Below are 20,716 nucleotides of genomic sequence, written 5' to 3' on the forward strand. Positions count from 1 at the left end.
AAGAGACCAACTTCCAAGTGGTCATATGGATTTTTTGCAACAAATTACAGAAGAACTGTATGACAAATATGGACCTGGACCTTCAGCGTTAGATAGTCAACAGTAAAGAAAAAGACCAGTTAAGTACTTGAAAATGCCTTACATCTTGTCATCTTTGTCTTCCAGAATGCCAACCAGCAAATATCTAAGTGTCTCATAGCATTCGATCACTGCAGAGCGCATAAAATCATCACTTTTGATTTTCCGGAACAGGTCAGCATCTTCTTTTCCCCTGAAATCTTTTGCCATATCCAGTGCTATTGGAATCTGATAAGATGCAGGTGAAAAAACTGAGACAAAAAAAGGAATGTTTCAATGGTCTAAAATCAACAACAGGAATCAAGTATCACCTTACTAGCAAGCAAGAAAGGAGGCCACTGAATAACAGACACTTCACTTGATGAATACGGTACAAGAAGCAGATCTCTTTCCCTGGCAGTTCACAGTGGCAAAAGAATCACCAACTTAATTTTAAAGTGCATAACTGCAAAAATTATTCACCAAGTAGCATGACGAAATTTCAGGTGTGGTCCCCACTTATGGTTGATCAGATCTTCCATCCGCAAGGAAAGTATGAACTCATTCCACATCTGAGAGAACTTTGCAATGTTCTTCCTCTCCAAAGAATCATCCTACCACAGTAACACAATGTTCAGCAAAAGAAAATAGTTGTAGGAGTTAAGAATTGTGAAGATGCAAGAATATGGGAGCATCTATTTGCATATATAAGTAATTGCTACCTCATATCTATGCTTTTTTTCTCTTTTTGAAGATGGCACAAGACGTTCACTAAAAGCTGAAGGAATTGACTCAAATCGTGATCGTAACATCCCTAGCGTCCTTATCTAAAAAAAACAAAAAGGTAGAAATAGTTAACAGTATAACTAGTTTTTCAAGAGGAATAAGGGCATGAAAGATTATCCAGAATAATTCAGTCCAAAGAACTTATTCATTGCCTCCAACCTCGCCAAGGTGGCTGAATGCACCATAGATCCCTCCAACAATTGTAGAGTATATAGCATACCAAATTTGTGTGTCCATGAAATACACCTGCATGCAATCCATATCTCTTAGAACTCAACGTCAGCTTGTCATTTTCAAGTGATCTTTCTTCCATAACATACCAGAAGAACTGGCGCCCATATGACAATCACTACTCCAATGTTATGTGGCACTGAATAACATTCAAATGCAATATGATCAATTACATGTTCGCAATAAAGCAAAGTGAAAATCAATTACATGTTCGCAATAAAGCAAGGTGAAAAGAAACTTTAACAAAGACATACTATGTGGAAAGAACTCATGCCAGTCAAAGCTTGTGATTCTTATATCCATAATTGTCTTGGTAGGCTGCACTAATGGCAGTATCTGCAGGGAAAGGCAAAAAGAGAGACTGAGGAAACATGAACATCCAATTAAGAGCCATCTCATACAGAAAAGACATAGAGAGATCTCAGTAAAAAATAAAGTTTCATCTTGATTTTCTTCCATTTTCTTCTTCTTTATGAAGCAAAGGGAGTGAACACTTTTTTTCCAATAAAAGTTGCAGAGTAACACAGTTAAGTCTTAATTAATACTTCTGAAGTAGCACATGTTAGTCTGTGGAGATAGAAATTGGTCTTACAAATAATTTAGAATCGACATTAAGTGCAACATAGAGAAACATTGATGTCTAACATCGTAGTGCAAGAGTCAACCATGCACCACAGTTTCTAAGAACATCTTAGGGTTTGAGTAGCTAGAACTTAAATAATCAATACTTCTGAATGTGCAAGGAAACATTCAGGCTAAAAGCATCCGGAAGCTTCCATTTCGGAAAGCAGTCATTTAGTTTGTACACACAAAAGTCTTTGCTGCGCCATACCATTCCTCTCATAACCTCAATACATTAGAGTTTAACATATGAAATTCAAAATGGAGGTCATCCAGTGGAGTTCCATTAGTTGGGGATGTGACAGTCCATTGCAAGTTAAGCAGGATGGGGGAACCGAAAATTGCATTGAGCAAGAAAAGAAAAGGATGAATTGAAAATATTCTTCAAGCTGCAAGAGTTATCTAACATAAGTTGTAGTTTCACATTGCATGATAGTTAAAACACATTCTGATAGTGGTTTCAGGCATGTTACAAACAGCAACTACTAATCTTGACATTAGTTCAGTTTTTTTTTATAAAGTAATATTTATTATTTATTATGGCCAAAAGGTTGCCCGTATACAAAAAGTAAACAAAAAAATTGAAAACCTACAGAAAGATATGATGTCTACGGCATTCTATCTTATATACATAAAGGGATTTCATGGGTGCAGGTTCACCTAAGGGAAAGAAGGCTACTCCATAATTGTATAAAATTCATCTCTACCCCCTCAAAAACTCTTCTATTTCTTGCTCTCCAAATAACCCGCATAAGTGCTAGCGGAGCAACATTCCAGGCCTGTGTCTTTCTCCTAAGTACCACAACTCCAACTGAATGTACACCTTTCACAGTGCCTGGCATCTCCTAATAACTTCCAAACCAACTCAGCATTTTCCACCATAAACAAATACTACAGGAGTGAATATTGGAATGGTGGAAAATGGGCAAAGGCATGAAGAGATTTTACTATGGAACAGAAGGTGTGTGTCCAGAACAAACAAGACACTGGTTAAGAAGAGAGATTCAGTATCAACAGTGTTAAAATATTCAAGAGATAGTGTATCAAGCTTCATTATACCTGAATGAGGAAAAACTTATAGAATAATTTATATGATACCTTTGGATACTCTGCATTTAATTAAAGAATATTACTTATTATTAGCATAGAAATTCATTTCCTGCCATACCGTGAAACTCTTATATAAAAAGTGCATATGTTAATTGTTACTTAATCAAGTCAATGGGCTCTTTATTTCATTTACACACGCTATCCAAGCCAAATCCATCCACATTCTTGGTTTACCCGATGACAAACCCCTACGATATATAGTTCATGCTCAAAATGTCTAATCCTACACGTGCCAAGGAGTGTTAGAATGTCCCACATTAGTTAAAGAAATAGTCTATCATATCCTTATATGGTTTTGGACACTCTTCACCTCGTGAGCTAATAATTGGGGTTGAATTAGACCCAAGATCATTTTCTTTACAACAAAATGAAACTCATTGGTTGTTGTCACCTTGTATGGGCTTGGTGAATCATCACCTCATGAGCTAACTTTTGAGGTTGAGTTAAGCCCGAGGTCCATTTTCTTTACATGATATCAAAGCCTCTATGATCATGGTAGAATTTAATGAGCTTCTGCTACCATTGTGCTAAGCCAATAGTTTCTTCTTTTCTTCTAACAGTGTCCTGTGTCGCTACTCTGTCTACCATCATTCAAACACCATTCAACTCTCCGATGATCGTTTGGTGCCCTATCTCTCCAGCGACCAGTGTGCTCCTTTTTATGCAACCGGTACTCTCCTCTAAACCTTGAAATTCTTGTGCTTGATCTACCAGATCAAATTACGCTAATAATGTCTTGAAGATTTGCAACATCATATCCCTTTTCAATGATTGAGACTAGAATCATCTTCGTGTGTAGTGCAAGAAGCACTTTCCATCGCTATGCACTTACCAGCGACATTTTGGAGGAAAATATTCCAACACCATTTATTTTGGTGGTTGCTCATCATTTTAACGAGTATCAGTGTCAACTTTCCATGTTTCCAAAATAAGCACAGTCATGTTAGTTTTTCCACTTTAAGTTTGAGAGGGCCTCTTACAGTATCAAGAGAATATGTATCTAGATCTTTTACTTGATGACAGTGTGAATACATCGTTCAAGCATATATACGCCATCGTGGATACAACTGTCATGTTACGTACGATATCATCGGATACAGCCAATAATAACACGACAAAAGGCGTCGATGATAGAGTTTAATAATGTATTTTAGGCCTTTCGAAAAAGACATGTGGAAAGAAGTCAAGAACATAACAAGACAGTTATGCTGAAGTAGAATGCAAAGTGGACAAGTCTATTCACGACAATCTTATGGCATGTCAAGCCACATCATCAGTATCTTAAGACAATCTGTTGACGACATAGCAGTCACATCGGAATCACGTGGAAGTCATGTTATGTAGGAATCAATGACGGTTATAAAAGTCGTTATGTATTTTTAAAATTTATTTTCCACACATGAGGAATAAGGACAGTCATACAAGTAGATAACCACTCCTCAGACATGCTAAATGGATTTACAAGGAGAAACGGAATAATAGAGGTTAAGGGAAAACATTACCTCAACATAGTAGCTGAATGAGAGCTTGCTTATGAGGAGCATGATCCAGAAGAGAGTGTACCTGAGCAAATAAAATGAGGGAATGAATTGTTAGATCAATTCGCTGTATCACCCATAATTATGAGTATTCACTATAATCTATTAGCTAACCTTGCCCCACATTCATGCACAGCATACCAAAAACGAATATGAGAGGAAAAGAAGAATACAAATGCTATCAAACAAGACTAGTTTATTTGTGTAAAGATAGAAGACAAATGAGTTCTTACTTTAACAAGGAGAACATGTCTTCATGCATGCCTCTTCCAACATAAAGCTTAGGCTGGATACACTACATCTGTTAGACAAATGTGACAGAACAGACCATGTAAGTATCAAAGCATAAATATGCTGACCTGAGCCCACCACATAAGGAGGCTGATGATTCGCCAGTTTGAGCGCTCCATGGATTTCCGCAAGAAAGGGAAGAAAAATATAAAGGCAGCCAATATCTCTGGTATCAAATAAATAGCAACACAGTAGTAATACAGTGACTCATTTTCAATATTTCCTCCCAAATTACTGAAGAATCTCAAAACTCCCGCTGGATCCTGAACAGATTTTGCATAAGCAATGGGCATGACAACAACCCAGAATGCTGCAAACGCAAATTTCAGAAGGTAGCGAAGAATCTGGGTGAATTTTAAGCTCCTCCAAGCTCTCAAACTGAGGACTATGTCCAAAGTAGCTGCAGAAAGCACATATACATGGACCAGCGCTCAGCTTTCAAATGAAAGACAGTTACAACATGAAAAATTGTAAAATCTAGGCACACTCCTTGCACTTCTAATAAAAGAGTTTCTAGCAGATTGAAAAATGATAGAGAAAGGAAATCAAATAACGTACTGAACTACCTCTCAACGCATTAAGAATAGCAGCAGTTATGAAAATGCTCAAGACGCTTTTGAACACATCCGCATCAAAAATCACAGACAAAGATCCTGACTGATTCCATGCAATGATAACCATTGCCTGAAGAGGGAAGGAGAGAGATGAGATCAATACAAATATTTCATAAAGATAACATGATGGTACAAGGGAAACTTCAGTATTTTTGCAAGATATTTTCTTGTATTGTATAAACCCAAGCAGCCAACTCAAAATAATGACAACGGATGTGTAGCGCTTGATCCTTTATTACCACCTTGATAATCTTCTGTAAAATATTCTTATTCTTATCAATAACTGAGCAAGAACTCATAACACTCCAAGTGATCAGCTAACTGTCAATTGGAGGATTCACTGTGGACATGTGAGGTAAATATATGGCGTACTATGTGTCAAGTTAAAGAACCTGAACTCTTCAGTCCAGTATCCATCAAATTCAACGCCAAGACAGAAAAATAAACCCCTTGAATTCAGCAAAAGCTAAACCAATAAATTTCAACCCTAATCATATAAGATACATCAAACAAATTTAGAGAAAGCTATAACATTCTCAATGTCAGCTTGGCTAAGCATAGATGGTCTTAAAGGAGGAGGCCACATATGATAAATCCTAAGGAGTCGTTTGGTGTGAGGTATAAGGTATAATAATCTTGGGATAAAATAAATGATTATTTTATTCTCTGTTTGGTTGGAGGTATTAGGTAGTCCTTGGATTATTTATCCCACCATTTATACCATAGTGATGGGATAAATCATCCCATATACATGGTGGAATAACTTATCCCAGAATAATTAATCCCGAGATAACTTGTTCCCAACATAATGACCCCTAAGAGTCTAATAAAGTGGAAAAAATTCAGACGATTCATCCAGCCAATTCCCATAAGTTCAAAATTGAGGGCTAAGTTGATTGATGCCTCTTTCATAAAAAGCCAGCGCTTTAGTCGTGCTTTGCGCTTAAAGCCTCAATAGACCTTAGCTATTGAACATGTTAGAATAAGAATAGGTGTACACAATCCTACTTAGAATAGAAATAGATTATAGTATCCTACTTAGAATAGGAATAGAAATATGAATAGTTTATAGTATTCTTCTTCGAAAAAAATTGTTTTATAGTGTCTATAAATAGGATCTTTGTGTTATTGTTCTTATACAAGTCAATAATATTTCTCCTATATTTCTCACAGAACAACTCTTCTATTTAATCAACAATGAAATTTTTTCAACTCTTAACATTTCAAGAACTAGCGAGTAAAGAAAGGTAGGCATTGCATTTGGAAAGAGGGAGAACTGCCCCCTCTCTCCATGACAAGAGCAACCATCTTGATGCACCGAATACTTTTTCTCCATTTCGTTAATGTTTTCCTTACAACTTTCACAAGCAACTTCCGATGAAAGCAGTACACCGGGGTTTCAAAACATTCTACCAGGGCAGCATTTCAGAATGCAAAAACTACCTTCTTTTTCTATGACAAGGTAACCCACAGTCACTACACTTCGGGTGCACATAGGTAAACCCCTCTCCAGTGTAATAACCCGCAAATCACACAATAGAGGTAAACCGCACTAGGCAAGCCCCGTGCAACGAGCTCGACCAAGAAAACAAGCAAGGGGTTTCAAACCTGAGAACTCCCATTTGGGAGATCCCCTGCTTAACCAACTCGGCCAACCTTTCTGAACCTGATAATTTCATCTGTAATTTAGAATGTTGAATTTGTCTTGAGCTATCTCACCAAAGAGAAGGTTTGACATTATGCTAATCTTACTTTAGGAACTTATGTGTAAAGAAACAGAAAATTTAGGAGTAAATAGTTGATGAAGATATAGAAGCAAATCCATAATCAGAGAAGGTGTTCCATGTGATAAAGTAGATGACAATCATTGTTCACCCATTGACATAGAAAAAATCCATAATCAGAGGTGTTCCATGTGATACAGCAGATGTCTAACATCCTTAGCCCATTGACTAGCTACCTTCTTGATGTTGTCAATGGAACACAATATGCAACCTAGGAGAAAAAGAGACTTCGCAGAGAAGAACTCACATATTCATTAAGAAATAATCCTCAACAGACTCATTTTCCTCCTTCTGGGATTTGAACCCGATACTATGGTTCTCCTCCCACTTCATTAACCACTAGGCCACACCATTGGATGCTAGAAACCACTGTTATGTGAGACATTATTTTCATCCAAAAGAACAGCCTAGGCATTGAAGAATTAAATAACTTCAGTCGGAATTCCTCTGGGACAGCATTGCTCCTCAGATAACTATACATTTCAGTGGCATCTAAATGGAGATATAATAAGCTTGGTTTTCTAAGTATAGCTTAAGAATAATGGATCATATCAAATGAAATATTGGCCAAAATCCTGAGGCGTCAGATCCCTTAACATTTTACTGGGGATTGGTTCGCATCCAGACCTGCTGATTAGTTCATTTCCAAAGAGTGCTTGTACTAACTTATAATGGCTGTCTGTGGCCTTATTGTCTCTACTTTCTCCTTCAATTTTTTTAACCTTTCATCCCTTGTAAATATGTTCCCACGCATAGTTTATACTTAATAGAGACAAGAAAAGGAGGACACGCAAATATTTAAATAAATCATAGCAGTTTACATAGTCCGGAGATACCTGAAGTGCCAATATAAAAAATATCCACATCCGATCAAAACTCCTATAAAGGTGCCAAAAAGTTCGATTTTCAACAAAATTCGCCTTAGGCTTCCTCCTTCCAGTAGCAACATTATTATGTCCCTGAGAGTCAAGCTAAGTTAGTCCATTTATAGAAAACCAAGAGGGAATACTGTCTAAAATAAAGTAAATGAGAGGACAAAGTTAAGAAATTTCTACAAGTTTGACAATTTCTGGAATTTTGAACTTCTCAGTTAACTTGCCACAGAGTGTCAGAATCCTCAGTTCAGAAGTCAAGATACAGACTTTCAGAGAAGAGCAATTATGTGCCTTCTTTTATTTCAGATTCAAAGATAATAGTTCGTTTTATTTTTTCTTTTCTAGTTTTAATCTTTTGACATGTTGGTACAGTAGAAAAAGTTCATTCTCTTTATCAGCAGCTCCAAAAGAGAAGTGAATAACTTGACAGCTGTACCACACACACATATATACTAGTCTTTGAGAACGTGTGTTGCACGTTTATCTCCTACTATTTTATAAAATTTGTATATGCCTATTTTTATATATTCTACTACGTATATGCACATTTATCCCCTACTATTTTATAAAATTTGTATATGTCTATTTTTATATATTATACTAAGTATATGCCTATTTTTATATATTCTACTTCGTATATGCACATTTATCCCCTAGTATTTTATAAAATTTGTATATGTCTATTTTTATATATTCTACTAAGTATATGTCTTCTCTATATGCAAACACAAGAATATCATCTAATTTTTAAATTTAATTTTTAGTTATTGATTGGCAAAATAGGAAATGTTGAAATATGTAAAACTAATTAAGGTAATATAACATCCAATGGTATATGATGTGATACATACTGAATTTCTGCTCTAAAGTTAAGAGAGAAAAAAGAATTAATAACATTATGGGTTGCTGGCATGAAATTAGCGTCGATACTTAAAATATAAAAAATAAAATAATTACAACAACTAAATAGGACCAGTTTGGTTTTTATCAACCAAAAAAAAAAGCATAACTATCCAAATACTGATCTACCACATTCGAGGCAACCATGTTATTCCAATGTATACAAGTCTAGAAACTCCCTTATCTTTTAGAATGTGATAATATCTTCAGGTTTTTGTAAAAAAAAAAAAAATTAATTTTGTTAAAAGATGCAACAAGAAAATAACAAAAAATAAAATTCATACACCAGATCACCTTTTCAAGAAGCAACAATATAGTAGGCAACAAAGATTACACCCCCATGCTGGTTCATTACCACATCAAAAACTCAATACTGCTAAATCATGATTATAACTCCTAAACTCTTCCTGTATTGAGAAAATGGATGAAATGGTTGGTAATAATTTATTAGGTATCCTTGATTGATTACGAGTATGTAGACATTTCAAAAGTTAATATTGCAATAAATGTTGGAAGACGAAACATTCAAGATTGACAATAAATAAACATACTAAGTTATTCATATACTAATGACATGCGGTGGTAATGTATACGGTCTCTTACCAACAAGGGTTGGGGTGGAGTGGTAAGTACCCCTTCATCCTTAACCAAGAGGTATCGGATTTGAGTCCCCTTGATTGCGGAGTCGCCTTTGTTAAGGAGCGTTTCACCCCGATGTGGGACTTTCCAGCGTAAATCCGGATTTCGTCGGGCTCCAATGTGGGTACCGGACATCAGGTGGGAAACCAAAAAAAAAATGTATATGGTCTCTTACTATTAACTGGTTCATTAATTGTATGAGTAGTATTTACTATAACTTTTGTGTTTTCTAGTATTAGTATAATATGATATAATTATTATTTAATATTTAATTAATTAAATGTTTTATAACATTTTAATTTAGATTAGGGGTAAAATGATAATTCAACTTTGCACTTGGGAGCTTCTCACTTTTAATAATATATGATATAAATTATTTTCTGAGAATGTAACATTTTATTCATCAGCAAAAATTTTGTGCTGGCCGCAATATTTACAATCTACAAGCTACAGTCCTTGAACATCTAAAATGCTTCCAGAAAATTGTAACTAGATTCTGCATCATCGGCACAACTCTCTTTACACCAAAAATCGAAATTTACAATTCATCCTAACTTTTTGTAAGAAGTATTATTATCTTCAAAATGCCTGCTATTACCTTCAAAGAGAAACAACATTCTCTACCTTAGTCTTACACCTGCGATGTGACTTGGAAGTTGGAACTTACTCAAGCTAATAACTCAAAAAGAATGTGCAGTATACAACAGTTCATATGCTAAAGGTTTGATGACTATTTTATTTGTAACGCTATTCAAAAGTGATGCAAAGAAACCTACTCACACTTGCTTAAATAAACTGTTTATTTGAAGAACACCCTATGTAACCCAATGTGTGAGACCTGACTCCCCATGTGAACGGGTTGAATTCTAATTCAAGCCTCAGGATGCAACATCATGTTAAAGAATCAAATCACCCAACAAAAGACCAATTGGCAGTAAGTGAAGCAGCCAGTAAATTGATCTGTGAACTCTTCTATTTAGCCAGAGATAATTGATCCGTTTTTACATATATAAGTACAAAAGAATATGACATACTTGAAGTACTCATTTTCCTGCTGAATAAGGCAGCAAGAGTTGAATCCGAAGACCACATTTTATGATGGGACCTTGCTAACCAATCACAAGACCTTATTTAAGGAAAGCTAATTTAATACAATGGAAAAATCTAGTAAATAGAATTGATGCCATGGAAGTTTCATGGTAAGTTTGGAAGTCCATTAGTATACAGGAATTGATAGGACTTCAACATAGCTACCCAAGTAGCTACTGAATAACGTCTCTTAGGCTACCTCTACAGACATGGTAATATATTTGATAAGAGACACATACCACATTTGCTTTATTTATTTTATCTGAGTGCACGAAGAAATCAGCTTTTTTGTCCACTGGCCAACCCAGCTTAAAACATTTATCGGACCTGCAAAGGAAGAGTATGAGTCTCTTCTTCCTTAGACTGTAAAAATGAAAATCGTAACATGCTACACAATTGATTACCAAAAGTATTCATTCAGATCATCATAATTTCTCCATGCTGAATGGCTTGCTGTCCCATTCTGGTTTCTCCTAGCTTCCTTTTTCAGAGAAGATAATTCAGATAAAGTGATAAACAACAATACTCTGAAGCAAACAGCACAAATATAGGAGTTACCTTATGAATGACTTCATAAATAGGGGTCACAACATCCCTTAGGAAAGACTCCTCACCATGGGACACTGGTTGATATGCACCTCCACTGACTGGAAGTACATTGCCAAATAGTATTCCATGCATCTCATGTGCCATCTGATTTTTGAAGTATAAAAGGTACGCAAACACATGAAGGGTAACTGTTTATATAAATAATGTTGCGCTATTTCTAGAAAACAAACATGGAGAATAATCTCCACAACCCATCTGAAATACTGAAGAATTATTGCATTGCATGTGTGCAATGTGTATAACATGACTAGACAGTTCGCTATGGAGAAGATGATCGCATCTATCAAGCATCACAAAACTGATCAGATTTCGTGAAGAGGTCGCATGGTAACGTTACATATGTTATTACACTGTTCCTCAATGCCAACTTCACCCTTCCAGAAGAAAAAAAAAACGAAGTGTCCCTTAAGACTTATTTATCTTGGTATTGGTATCATGTCAGTTCCTTCAGTGTGTGAGATAGTGCACATCCAATACTCCACAAGAGACAACAGAAGCAGTGATTGATGTAATCTGACAAGCAGATTCTAGACAAATCCAAGACATGTACTGAATATATAGATAGAGTTCCACACAATCCACTTTAAATAAAGAAGCATTATCACATATGATGAGAAAGCAAACCTACATTGTGGAAGATATAGCAAAGGCATTCTGGCATAAATCGTATATTTGAAGCTTCCCCCCAAATAAGAAGATAAAGGCTAATGTAAAGAAGCTCCAACTGTTGCTTGTCACAGCCCGGTGGAAACCTGCAACACAAGACATAAAGCCAAGCAAGAGAAAATCACTTCCTGTCCCTTTTTTATAAGCCAAGCATTTGGCCATGAAAATTACAAATACAACTTGAAGTTGTATTTGGAATTTGGAAAGCACCCAAAACCTTGTTTTCTCTTTTTTCACTTTTACTATATTTTTCTTTCTCAACTTTTACCCTAAATTTTTTATTTTTATAAAAATAACCCCATTTAGATTATATTTCATATTTAAGAGCATGTTTGGATTGGCTTTTGGCTTTTGCTTATGACTTATAAACCAAAAGCCATAAGTTAGAATTTCTAACTTATGGCTTTTGGCTTATTTTTGTTATTTTGGCTTTAAAATAAGTTCTTATAAGTACTTTTTAACTTTGCCCGAACACTTCAAAACTGCTTAAAAGTTATTTTGACTTAAAAGCACCTAAAATAAGCCAATCCAAACGGGCACTAAATCATATTTCATGTTTCTAAGGAAACTCTTACACCCAAAAACCAAATATTATTTGCAAAAAGTATAACCAAAGACAACTCCAACTTCAAAAATGAAAAAATATTTGCAATAGTATGTAATAGTTCATTTATGAGATCTAATTTATGACATTATCTGACTATCTATTTGAGATATTACTCTTTTAGAACAAATTTGATTATACATTTCAAGTTGGTGATTTTTCTAGTTTTTAGAAATTGGGGGTATAAATCCTATTTGGAAAAAGTACATTCAAATTCTAAAATATCCTTTGCAAAAAGTATGGCCAAACACAAGTACAACTAAAAGAATTCCAAATAAAGTAAAAAAAAAATTGGTTTTCATGGCCAAATGCCCAAAATACTTTTTAATTATAAAATTTTGAATTAAAGTACTTTCTATGTCACTTCGAAGTATGTAAATTTAACGTCAAAAGGAATAAAGAACTGAGGTTCATATTTAGACCAACAGTGAGCAAGTTCAAAATCAGTACACTGAACTGCTTCATTCTCTTTGGAATGGAAGGAGTAATATATTTTTTCATTTTAATAATTTAAACATATTTGACGGAAGGTTGTTCTTGTAATTTCACGATCAGTACTTGGCTCACCTGAGGTTTGTTGGACAGTGCAAATATTTGTACCATGATTCATAGTTTTTGAATATTTTATCCTTCAGCTGCTTAACTGTATAGCTGTCCAACTGCAAAAATGTTCTCTTGTACTCAATTTTCAAGAGAAAAGTGCCAAAAGGGTTGTTTGCTAAGCAGACAAAAATAAATAGAAATTTATATGCATATCTGATCAAAGTAGAGTAATTATCAAATGAGCAGATACAGTTACCTCATTATAATTTGCGTCATCATCCACACTCTTGTTTCTTATATCCATGTTTGCAAGTAGCAATATTAAGTGCTCCCTCTGATTTGCTACATTTGCTTTCTTGATTCCATATAAATCAGCAATAAGATGAAGTTAGGAATCTCAACCATCAGCATGTTGAAGGATATGTACTAGAAGCAATTTAAAAAAAAAATGCTAAATGCCACATCTTTGTTTGAAGGCATCAGAAAGAGTACAGAATGCAATTGACAGAACCAAGGCAAACTCAAGGAGGTAGCTTCCCGTAGGGTGGCACATGCGTTCCTGAATACTAAGGTCTCCCATAACATGTCTCACAGCACTCCAAAGTGTGATACAATAGAAATTAAAAGACAATCACAGACTAGCAGGTGGTTTTCTCTCAGCAAGGGAGACTTGCAAAGTGTAGGATTTCATCAAGGAAGTGTTCAAAGTACCTTTGAAGTTCATAGGGACTCATGAATTTATGTAAATGTCTAGGTTTCACATGTATTTGGTGAACACTTCAGTAAACAAATAACTAAATGAGATCAGATATGCTTTACATGTCTGAGAATTTTTTTCCTCATTCATAAGTCCTGTTCATTTCAAACTGGATGCCACACATGCTTTGTTGATGACAAGAAAGAAAATAACTTTATAAGCAGAATTAAATGCCAGAGTGTTCTTCAACAAAGATTTGTCATGGACCTTGAACGCATTATTATCATCAGACAGCCAAGGGAAGATTCAGGAAGCTATGCATATTAACTGAAGATACGTCCGCGGCATTCTGCGGGTAATAGGTTCCAAACAAGTGGTACTCATAAGTAATAATAAGAAGCCGGGAAGTGGTGGGTTTCAGAAAGGCGGTAGTTAAAATACAAACATGGTTCAACAAAACAGACTTCAGATACATGATTTTTTTTTAAGTGGAATGAGTTCAAACAGAAGGGACTAATCTTTCAGGGCCATCCCAATCTCAGATTCTAGGAAATTTAGTTAGTACTCCTTCCTTTGCCCTTCAACTCACGAAATGGTGACACCAACACCTCATTAACCTGACTGTATAAGACAATATACTTTCACAATGAAAATTTAAACTGGCGAAGAGCTGAAATGAACATTAAATATTCATCCAGTGTTACTTTTTGTACAACACATTGTACCCTTTCAGAACTAGAAATTTAGTCGGTATGAATGAAAATTTGTGCATACAAAACACTGCAACAATTTATGGTCATTTAAGCATGTTGCCTTACACAAGACAATAAATTCGGGAACACCTGTGTGGAGAGTCATGGTCAGTATATTTTACCTGGAAGCCAAAGGCTGAAGCAAGCCATTCGAGTATATCATTGACTGACTTATCCTTGTCATCAGGCATTCTGAGAACAGGAAGATTATCCATATTTCTTATAGCTCGAAGAGCAGCCTTAATCTGATCAAGAAAGAGAATTACATCAATCTTTTCTGTGATTAAAATGAGATACAGATTTGCTATTTAATCACGCAAAAGGAGCACGCCAGCAAATGAAACTGAAATTAAAGCGAATTTTCGTATAACCTCAGGCAGTTCCATTATCGCTGGTTTGACCCCAGCAGCATAAATAGGAAGAATGTTGTAGTGCTCATAGTAGTCTCTTTTCAGTTCGACATCTTTGGCATATCTTTTTGTCTGTGAAAACGAAGATACTAGAGCTTGAAGTTCCCATAAGATGAATAAATACTGGAAAATTCCAAGACTACATAAGAACACGAATAAAACCTCATCTTCCACTTTTGAAGAGGGTACCACTGTCCTCAGCACATCATATAGTACACTTGCAATTTGATAGATCTTAGCCATCTCCTCTCTAATAATGCAAAGTCAACCAGTAATTAAATGAACAAAGGTAGGCCATTACAAAAGAAATACAAGAAGGCCATGAAATTCAGGTTGAAATCTCACGGTTTCTTTGTTTGATGGCCATCTCTGATATTTTTCTCATAAAAGTTCTGGTAAAATTTCTGAATTTCTCTAGGATCATTTCTTGCAAGTTGAGGTTGAGTTTCTTCTTCTTCCTACAATCAACAAAATTGGTACAAAGTTTATGCCATGCTAATCATTGAGAGATTGATCACAAAGCTTTTAACACTAAAGATGTAAAACAATTAAAAGATGAAAATGAACTACTTATTAACAGAAATAACGAAGATGGGTAATGTCAAACAAACATATCGAATGGAAGCTAGTCGTCACAATGGCAGAGTTTTGACATCTAAACAAGAAACATGTGCATGTCCTCCGGACAGTGAACACCACTAAAAGGAACGAAATTATTTTTGGTACACATTGAGGCCATATCCCAACATACTGGGAAGTCAGTTGAATAGTGCAGATACTGGCAAAAATGTGAAATAATTCCATAAATATTTTTTAGGGGGAGCCTATTGTAAAACCCAGAGATGTAGTCCTCTGCAAAGAATCTGCTTAAGTCACTCCTCCCTGTCAACTTGTGGAAAGTCCTCGCATCTATGGTTATACCAAACAACATGCAGCAGAGTACACTTAAGAAGGAACTTGTATAAGAAAGATAAACCATAAAGCTTTAACTTGCATATGATGTTCCTACCCTTTCAAGTCTATGTAACAGGTATGTCTTGAATTGACGAACGCCGCGCCCACTTGATGTTGGATCCATCCTATGAGCCTTTTCGAAAGCATGGAAACGACCTAATTTAAAAGTATAAAAACAGGAAAGGAAACAAGAAGAAGTGTAAACAGAATATCAATGAAGACACTAGTAGCACCAAGTAAAGACAAGAGAGCATAAAAGACAATTGACTTCTTCTCAACATATTGCTTAATTAAGGTCTATTTCTGCTATATGACAAATCATGACACTGCATCTTTTTTAAATATAACCTAGATATCTCCAGTATTAATGATACATATTTCCCATATCTAGTCCCAGTCAAACAAAACCAAATAAAGCATTCACGCACTCAGCAAAAGTTTCCAACATAAACAGTAGACAATCTGGTTGAGCATAGGAGTCATGGACAGTACACAGATTTAGGTAAGAGTCTCTAAAGTAATATATAGAGATCATCTTATGATTCTTAAAGTATAGCAACTTTGAGGTGATTTTCATATAGACCACAATAAAAGTGTGCTCGATATTTGATCAAGGCCACAATGCCAAATGGTTTTAATGTTTTGCCCTCCCTCATAAGCCCCAACTTTGTGTTCCAAATTGTTTTAATGTTTTGCCCTCCTTCATAAGAGGCGTGTGTGTCTCGTCTGGATGAAAGGATATTGACTTGGTGGTAACAATGTCCTCATTGTTCAGGAACTTTAAGATTAAATGCACCAATAATTCGAGCTGCCAAGCATAGGAGCCTAAATAGTCTTCTTTTATTTTTTCTCCAGAAAAGTAATTCATAAGAGCCATTATTGTTCATTTTGGGCTTGATTTGAAAAAAACACATAAGAACTCTTTCCAGACAGCCAATGCTCAATCTAGTCGTTACTGGTCCTATCGTTTTACTGGACTCAAAGTAGATGGAGTACAAGCTAGGTGTTCTTAATGATATTCACCACTAAATTCCCCCCTTCTTCTTTTTCGATAAGGTAAATTTTATCTTTACCACTAATTCACACATCCGATAAAGTTTTCTTCTGCTCCTTCCAAGGCGTAAAAGTTAGTTTTGCTTTCGGCAGAATTATGCATGTTAGTTAAACTAAGTGATTGTAGCTTTGGTATGACTGCAATTCAACAAAATAACATACTAAGGATTAGGGCCAAGCCTGTTCATCCCATAGGTCAAAACACTGATGTACATCTTCCGAATTCCACATCAAGTAAAGTTGCTCAAAATACTTGCTATACCTACTACATGCGTTAAATAGAGAAAATAACTGCATGAAATTTCCTCATAATCAATGTGCCAAAAATCACCAATTACCCATCCAATAAATTTTATGAACTCCATATACATTGATTGATTTCCGATATAACCTAAACGACTTTCCACGTTGATTTTAACTTGACCGCCAAAAATATTCAAAATATCCTCTTATTGGTCATATAACTACAAAAGCAAGGAAAAATTAAACACTAGGTATCCCTTCCTATCTACATAACCTAGTGGTGTGGGTAGAGCTATAGGTACTTATGTAGGTGGGAGGTAGCAAGTATCAGCGGAATAGTCGAGATGCATAAAAGCTAAGCAGACACAATCATACAAAAAAATGAAATCTTTATCCAAAATTCAAAATTTTTAAAAAAGAAAACTAAGGACTTGAAATTAAACCTAGACTAAGAAAACATTATTTTAGCTTATTGAGTCCATGAGTGAATTTCCATGGTGTCCGCATACCGCATACCACATCACAACATAAACTTAAAAAAAAAAAGATTAAATCTTTTAGCTATTCTTACATAGATAAGCAACTCTAGGATTCTCTTTCTCCACTTCATTAGCAACACGAAGAATGGGAGCAATAGATGCCAAAGACGACGGCACAAGTTCACTGTCTAATGAATTATGATCTTCTCCGGCAGCAGGGTCTACCATAGTGGGGGCTTTAGAAACCCTCCTAGACGCCGTTCTAGGTGGGCCCACGCCCCCTTCAGCCTTCGTTCCACTCGTACTCGCCATAATTTACAACAAAACCACACTAGGGTTTTTTTCCCCAAATCCTCTGATTGTTTGAAAGACATACTAATATTTTTGCGTATATATTAGTATTACTTAATGTGAGATACTTTGGATGGAACTTTAGCTTTTGATTACTCTATGAAGAAGAAAAGAATGTGATGTGACAGACTAGTAAGAAAGATTTTTGAGCTTCTTTTTTCTGCTTTGGAAAACTTGTTTGTTTGTGGGTTTTTGGGTTTGCTTTATTTAGCATTAATGGTGTGATATTGTAAAGAAATAGGGGAACTTTTTTGAATGAAATGAAGGAGGAGAGAAGGCGCACTTTGCTTTGCTTCGTCCCAAGGGCTTTTGATACAGACGACTAAAAAGAGAGACAGAGAGGACCCCATACGCAGCTGAAGGGGAAAAAAGAGGAAAGTCGATTGGTGTTTGTACGTTAATCATTCCCGCGCTTTATTAAAAGACAGTTCCAAACCAACGTAATTTGAATTCTCGAATTCCAATTTCTCATCATATAAAAAGAATTTATCAAAAGAATCACTTTCGATAAGATGTGCGCTATCTTTTTCGGACTCAACTTATGAGATTTCAATAAATATATTATTAATATCATTTTTAAAAATAATAAATTTTGTATGAATTTAAATTTAATTCAAAGACACTATTAAATATCAATAGTGTAAGGCTGCGTATAATAGACCCTTGTGATCGACCGTTTCCCAGATTCTGCGCATAGCGAAAGCTTTAGTGCACCGAGCTTCCTTTTTTTTAATTAAATATCAACTGAAAAATCAAAAAAATGCAAAATTCAATAAATAAATTTGTGAAATGCGATAATTGGACTTACAGTTGCATCCATAAGCATAGTACATCTCTTCTGATTCATATTTAACCTCTACAGAGTGTTTTTAAGATTAAAGTTAGAAAATATTATTGTAGATGACAATCATTTTTATTGTTAATACTAGGGTCTTAAGGGTTGTTTGCTTGTTCGTTAGGAAGGAAATTATTCATGAGTTAAAGTTAGTAGAGTTAATATTATATTTGGTATATTTTTAATTATTTTGTATGAAATTCAGTATATCGCATATGATGTTTAATTGTCATTTTGCAGTCCCAAATATATATAAATTAATCATAAATAAGTTTATATATTATTTTATAAAAGATAAAAGATAAAATTACTAAGACATAGTTAATCTCGTATTTTATAGCCCTTGGCGCATGTAGCAGAGTCAAATAAATTGAAGGATCAATATATATTGACTTCTTTTTTTAAATTGTGTCTTATGGTATTTTTCTTTAATATATAAAAAGATTACTTAAACCTTATATATATACTTTTGGGCAGGGAAACGTATGATTTTATCTCTAGAACCAAACTTTTGTTGGGAACATGTGTTGAGTGGAAATTGGAAGCTTAGTTGGGAAGGAAAGTAGTCAATGTTATTTTATGTTGTTATCATGCTACATTAGCTTAATAGTGGGTCCATACAGTGACATGTATGGCACAAATAGGATTATTTTGTGTCCCTACTTAAGTTTTAATCTTAATTAAAGAAGTCTAGAAAAGATAGATTTGCATTAAAATCTAGAGCATGTGGTTCAGAACATGACTGAAATAGTGAAAGTTGCAATGGATAAAATTTGATCGAAAGGGATAATTTTAAATATTTATAATAAAATAATTAATTTATAATAAATATAATTATATTTTTATTTATATAAAAAAAAAATCATAGAAAATATATATTAATTATATAATATAGCTTACTTATGTATGAGTTATACATTGACTATATAGTATGATACATTTAACAAGTTGGATATAGATTAACTATAGATGAAGTATACACTGATAATTCAATTCCGACTAATTTAAAATTACCTCTAAACAATTTCAAATTTTAAATATAAAATTCTTTTGATATTTCAATTTTTTTGATATATAGCTCGTCCAAAAGAATTCACATTTACATTATGTCTAATTTTAAAGAAAAAGAAGGAGTATAAGAAAAAGAAAGAAAGGTTGAGTGGCCACTTTTCTGGAAAAAATATGGCTGAATGGCTGTTTTTTAATTTTTTTGGTAAATTGAGCTAAAAAGATGGTAAATAAAGTTCATGGACTGACATTTTATATAATTTTTCCTTTAAAAAAAAAAGAAAATTACATATGAAGGCAAATATGTGAATATGTATTTACCATACATAATTATAGTTTTAAAAAATTACAATTCGTAACTATAATTAAGATTTTATTGCAAATTTCTCTCTCCTTTCTCCCCCTTGCCTCTTTCCTCTCTACTTCCTCTGCTCTCTCTCTCTCGCTCAACTCTCTTTCTCTCTCTGCAATACAAATACAAGTTATAACAGTCAACGATATAAATGCAAATGGTAATACAAATACACATGAAATACATAAATATAATACACAAGGCAACACAAATATATATTTTTTATGAATTACAACAACAATTCTATTGTATTTGTTGATAAAATTGTATTCATCGATATAAATTGTATTTGGATACAAATTATATTCATTAATATACTTGATACAATTGATTTGACATGATTATACCTTTAATGAAATGAATACAATAGAATTTGGCATGATTACGGATTACCCCTTTAAAGTAGGACCTGTTTTTTAAGAATACACCTGAACTTTGCAAGAATCCTAATACCCCTTAAACAATTTAAAAGTGTTATAATATCCAACTTTTCACCCAACCTCAATTGCGAGAAAAAAAAGTGCAATCACGTACCAATTATTATCTGCACGTATTAAATTTGTTTAATTATTAACTTTTACTTTCATTTTCATTTTTCTTATTTTATTAACTTTATTTTCATTTT

General features: G+C 34.4%; 1 protein-coding gene across 1 annotated transcript in view; it reads right to left on the reverse strand.

Annotated features, from left to right (window-relative positions):
* Positions 1-18,270, reverse strand: part of LOC129891095 (callose synthase 7-like) — a 31,795-nt gene extending 13,525 nt beyond the window's left edge. The window contains exons 1-24 of the mRNA XM_055966350.1: positions 17,638-18,270; positions 15,826-15,926; positions 15,162-15,274; positions 14,979-15,066; positions 14,778-14,888; positions 14,529-14,651; positions 13,214-13,312; positions 12,982-13,073; positions 11,773-11,896; positions 11,094-11,228; positions 10,940-11,016; positions 10,775-10,862; positions 7,869-7,991; positions 5,201-5,318; positions 4,703-5,034; positions 4,577-4,629; positions 4,308-4,368; positions 1,329-1,410; positions 1,164-1,213; positions 1,003-1,089; positions 780-884; positions 577-671; positions 390-471; positions 143-306 (exon numbers count right to left, since the gene is read on the reverse strand). Coding sequence (XP_055822325.1) covers positions 143-306; positions 390-471; positions 577-671; positions 780-884; positions 1,003-1,089; positions 1,164-1,213; positions 1,329-1,410; positions 4,308-4,368; positions 4,577-4,629; positions 4,703-5,034; positions 5,201-5,318; positions 7,869-7,991; positions 10,775-10,862; positions 10,940-11,016; positions 11,094-11,228; positions 11,773-11,896; positions 12,982-13,073; positions 13,214-13,312; positions 14,529-14,651; positions 14,778-14,888; positions 14,979-15,066; positions 15,162-15,274; positions 15,826-15,926; positions 17,638-17,857 — 2,723 coding nt within the window. The 5' untranslated portion in view covers positions 17,858-18,270. The remainder of the gene's footprint in view (positions 1-142; positions 307-389; positions 472-576; positions 672-779; positions 885-1,002; positions 1,090-1,163; positions 1,214-1,328; positions 1,411-4,307; positions 4,369-4,576; positions 4,630-4,702; positions 5,035-5,200; positions 5,319-7,868; positions 7,992-10,774; positions 10,863-10,939; positions 11,017-11,093; positions 11,229-11,772; positions 11,897-12,981; positions 13,074-13,213; positions 13,313-14,528; positions 14,652-14,777; positions 14,889-14,978; positions 15,067-15,161; positions 15,275-15,825; positions 15,927-17,637) is intronic.
* Between the last annotated feature and the right edge of the window lie 2,446 nt (positions 18,271-20,716).

The sequence above is a fragment of the Solanum dulcamara genome, chromosome 6, assembly GCF_947179165.1.
Source record: "Solanum dulcamara chromosome 6, daSolDulc1.2, whole genome shotgun sequence".
In the NCBI taxonomy this organism is placed as follows: domain Eukaryota; kingdom Viridiplantae; phylum Streptophyta; class Magnoliopsida; order Solanales; family Solanaceae; genus Solanum; species Solanum dulcamara.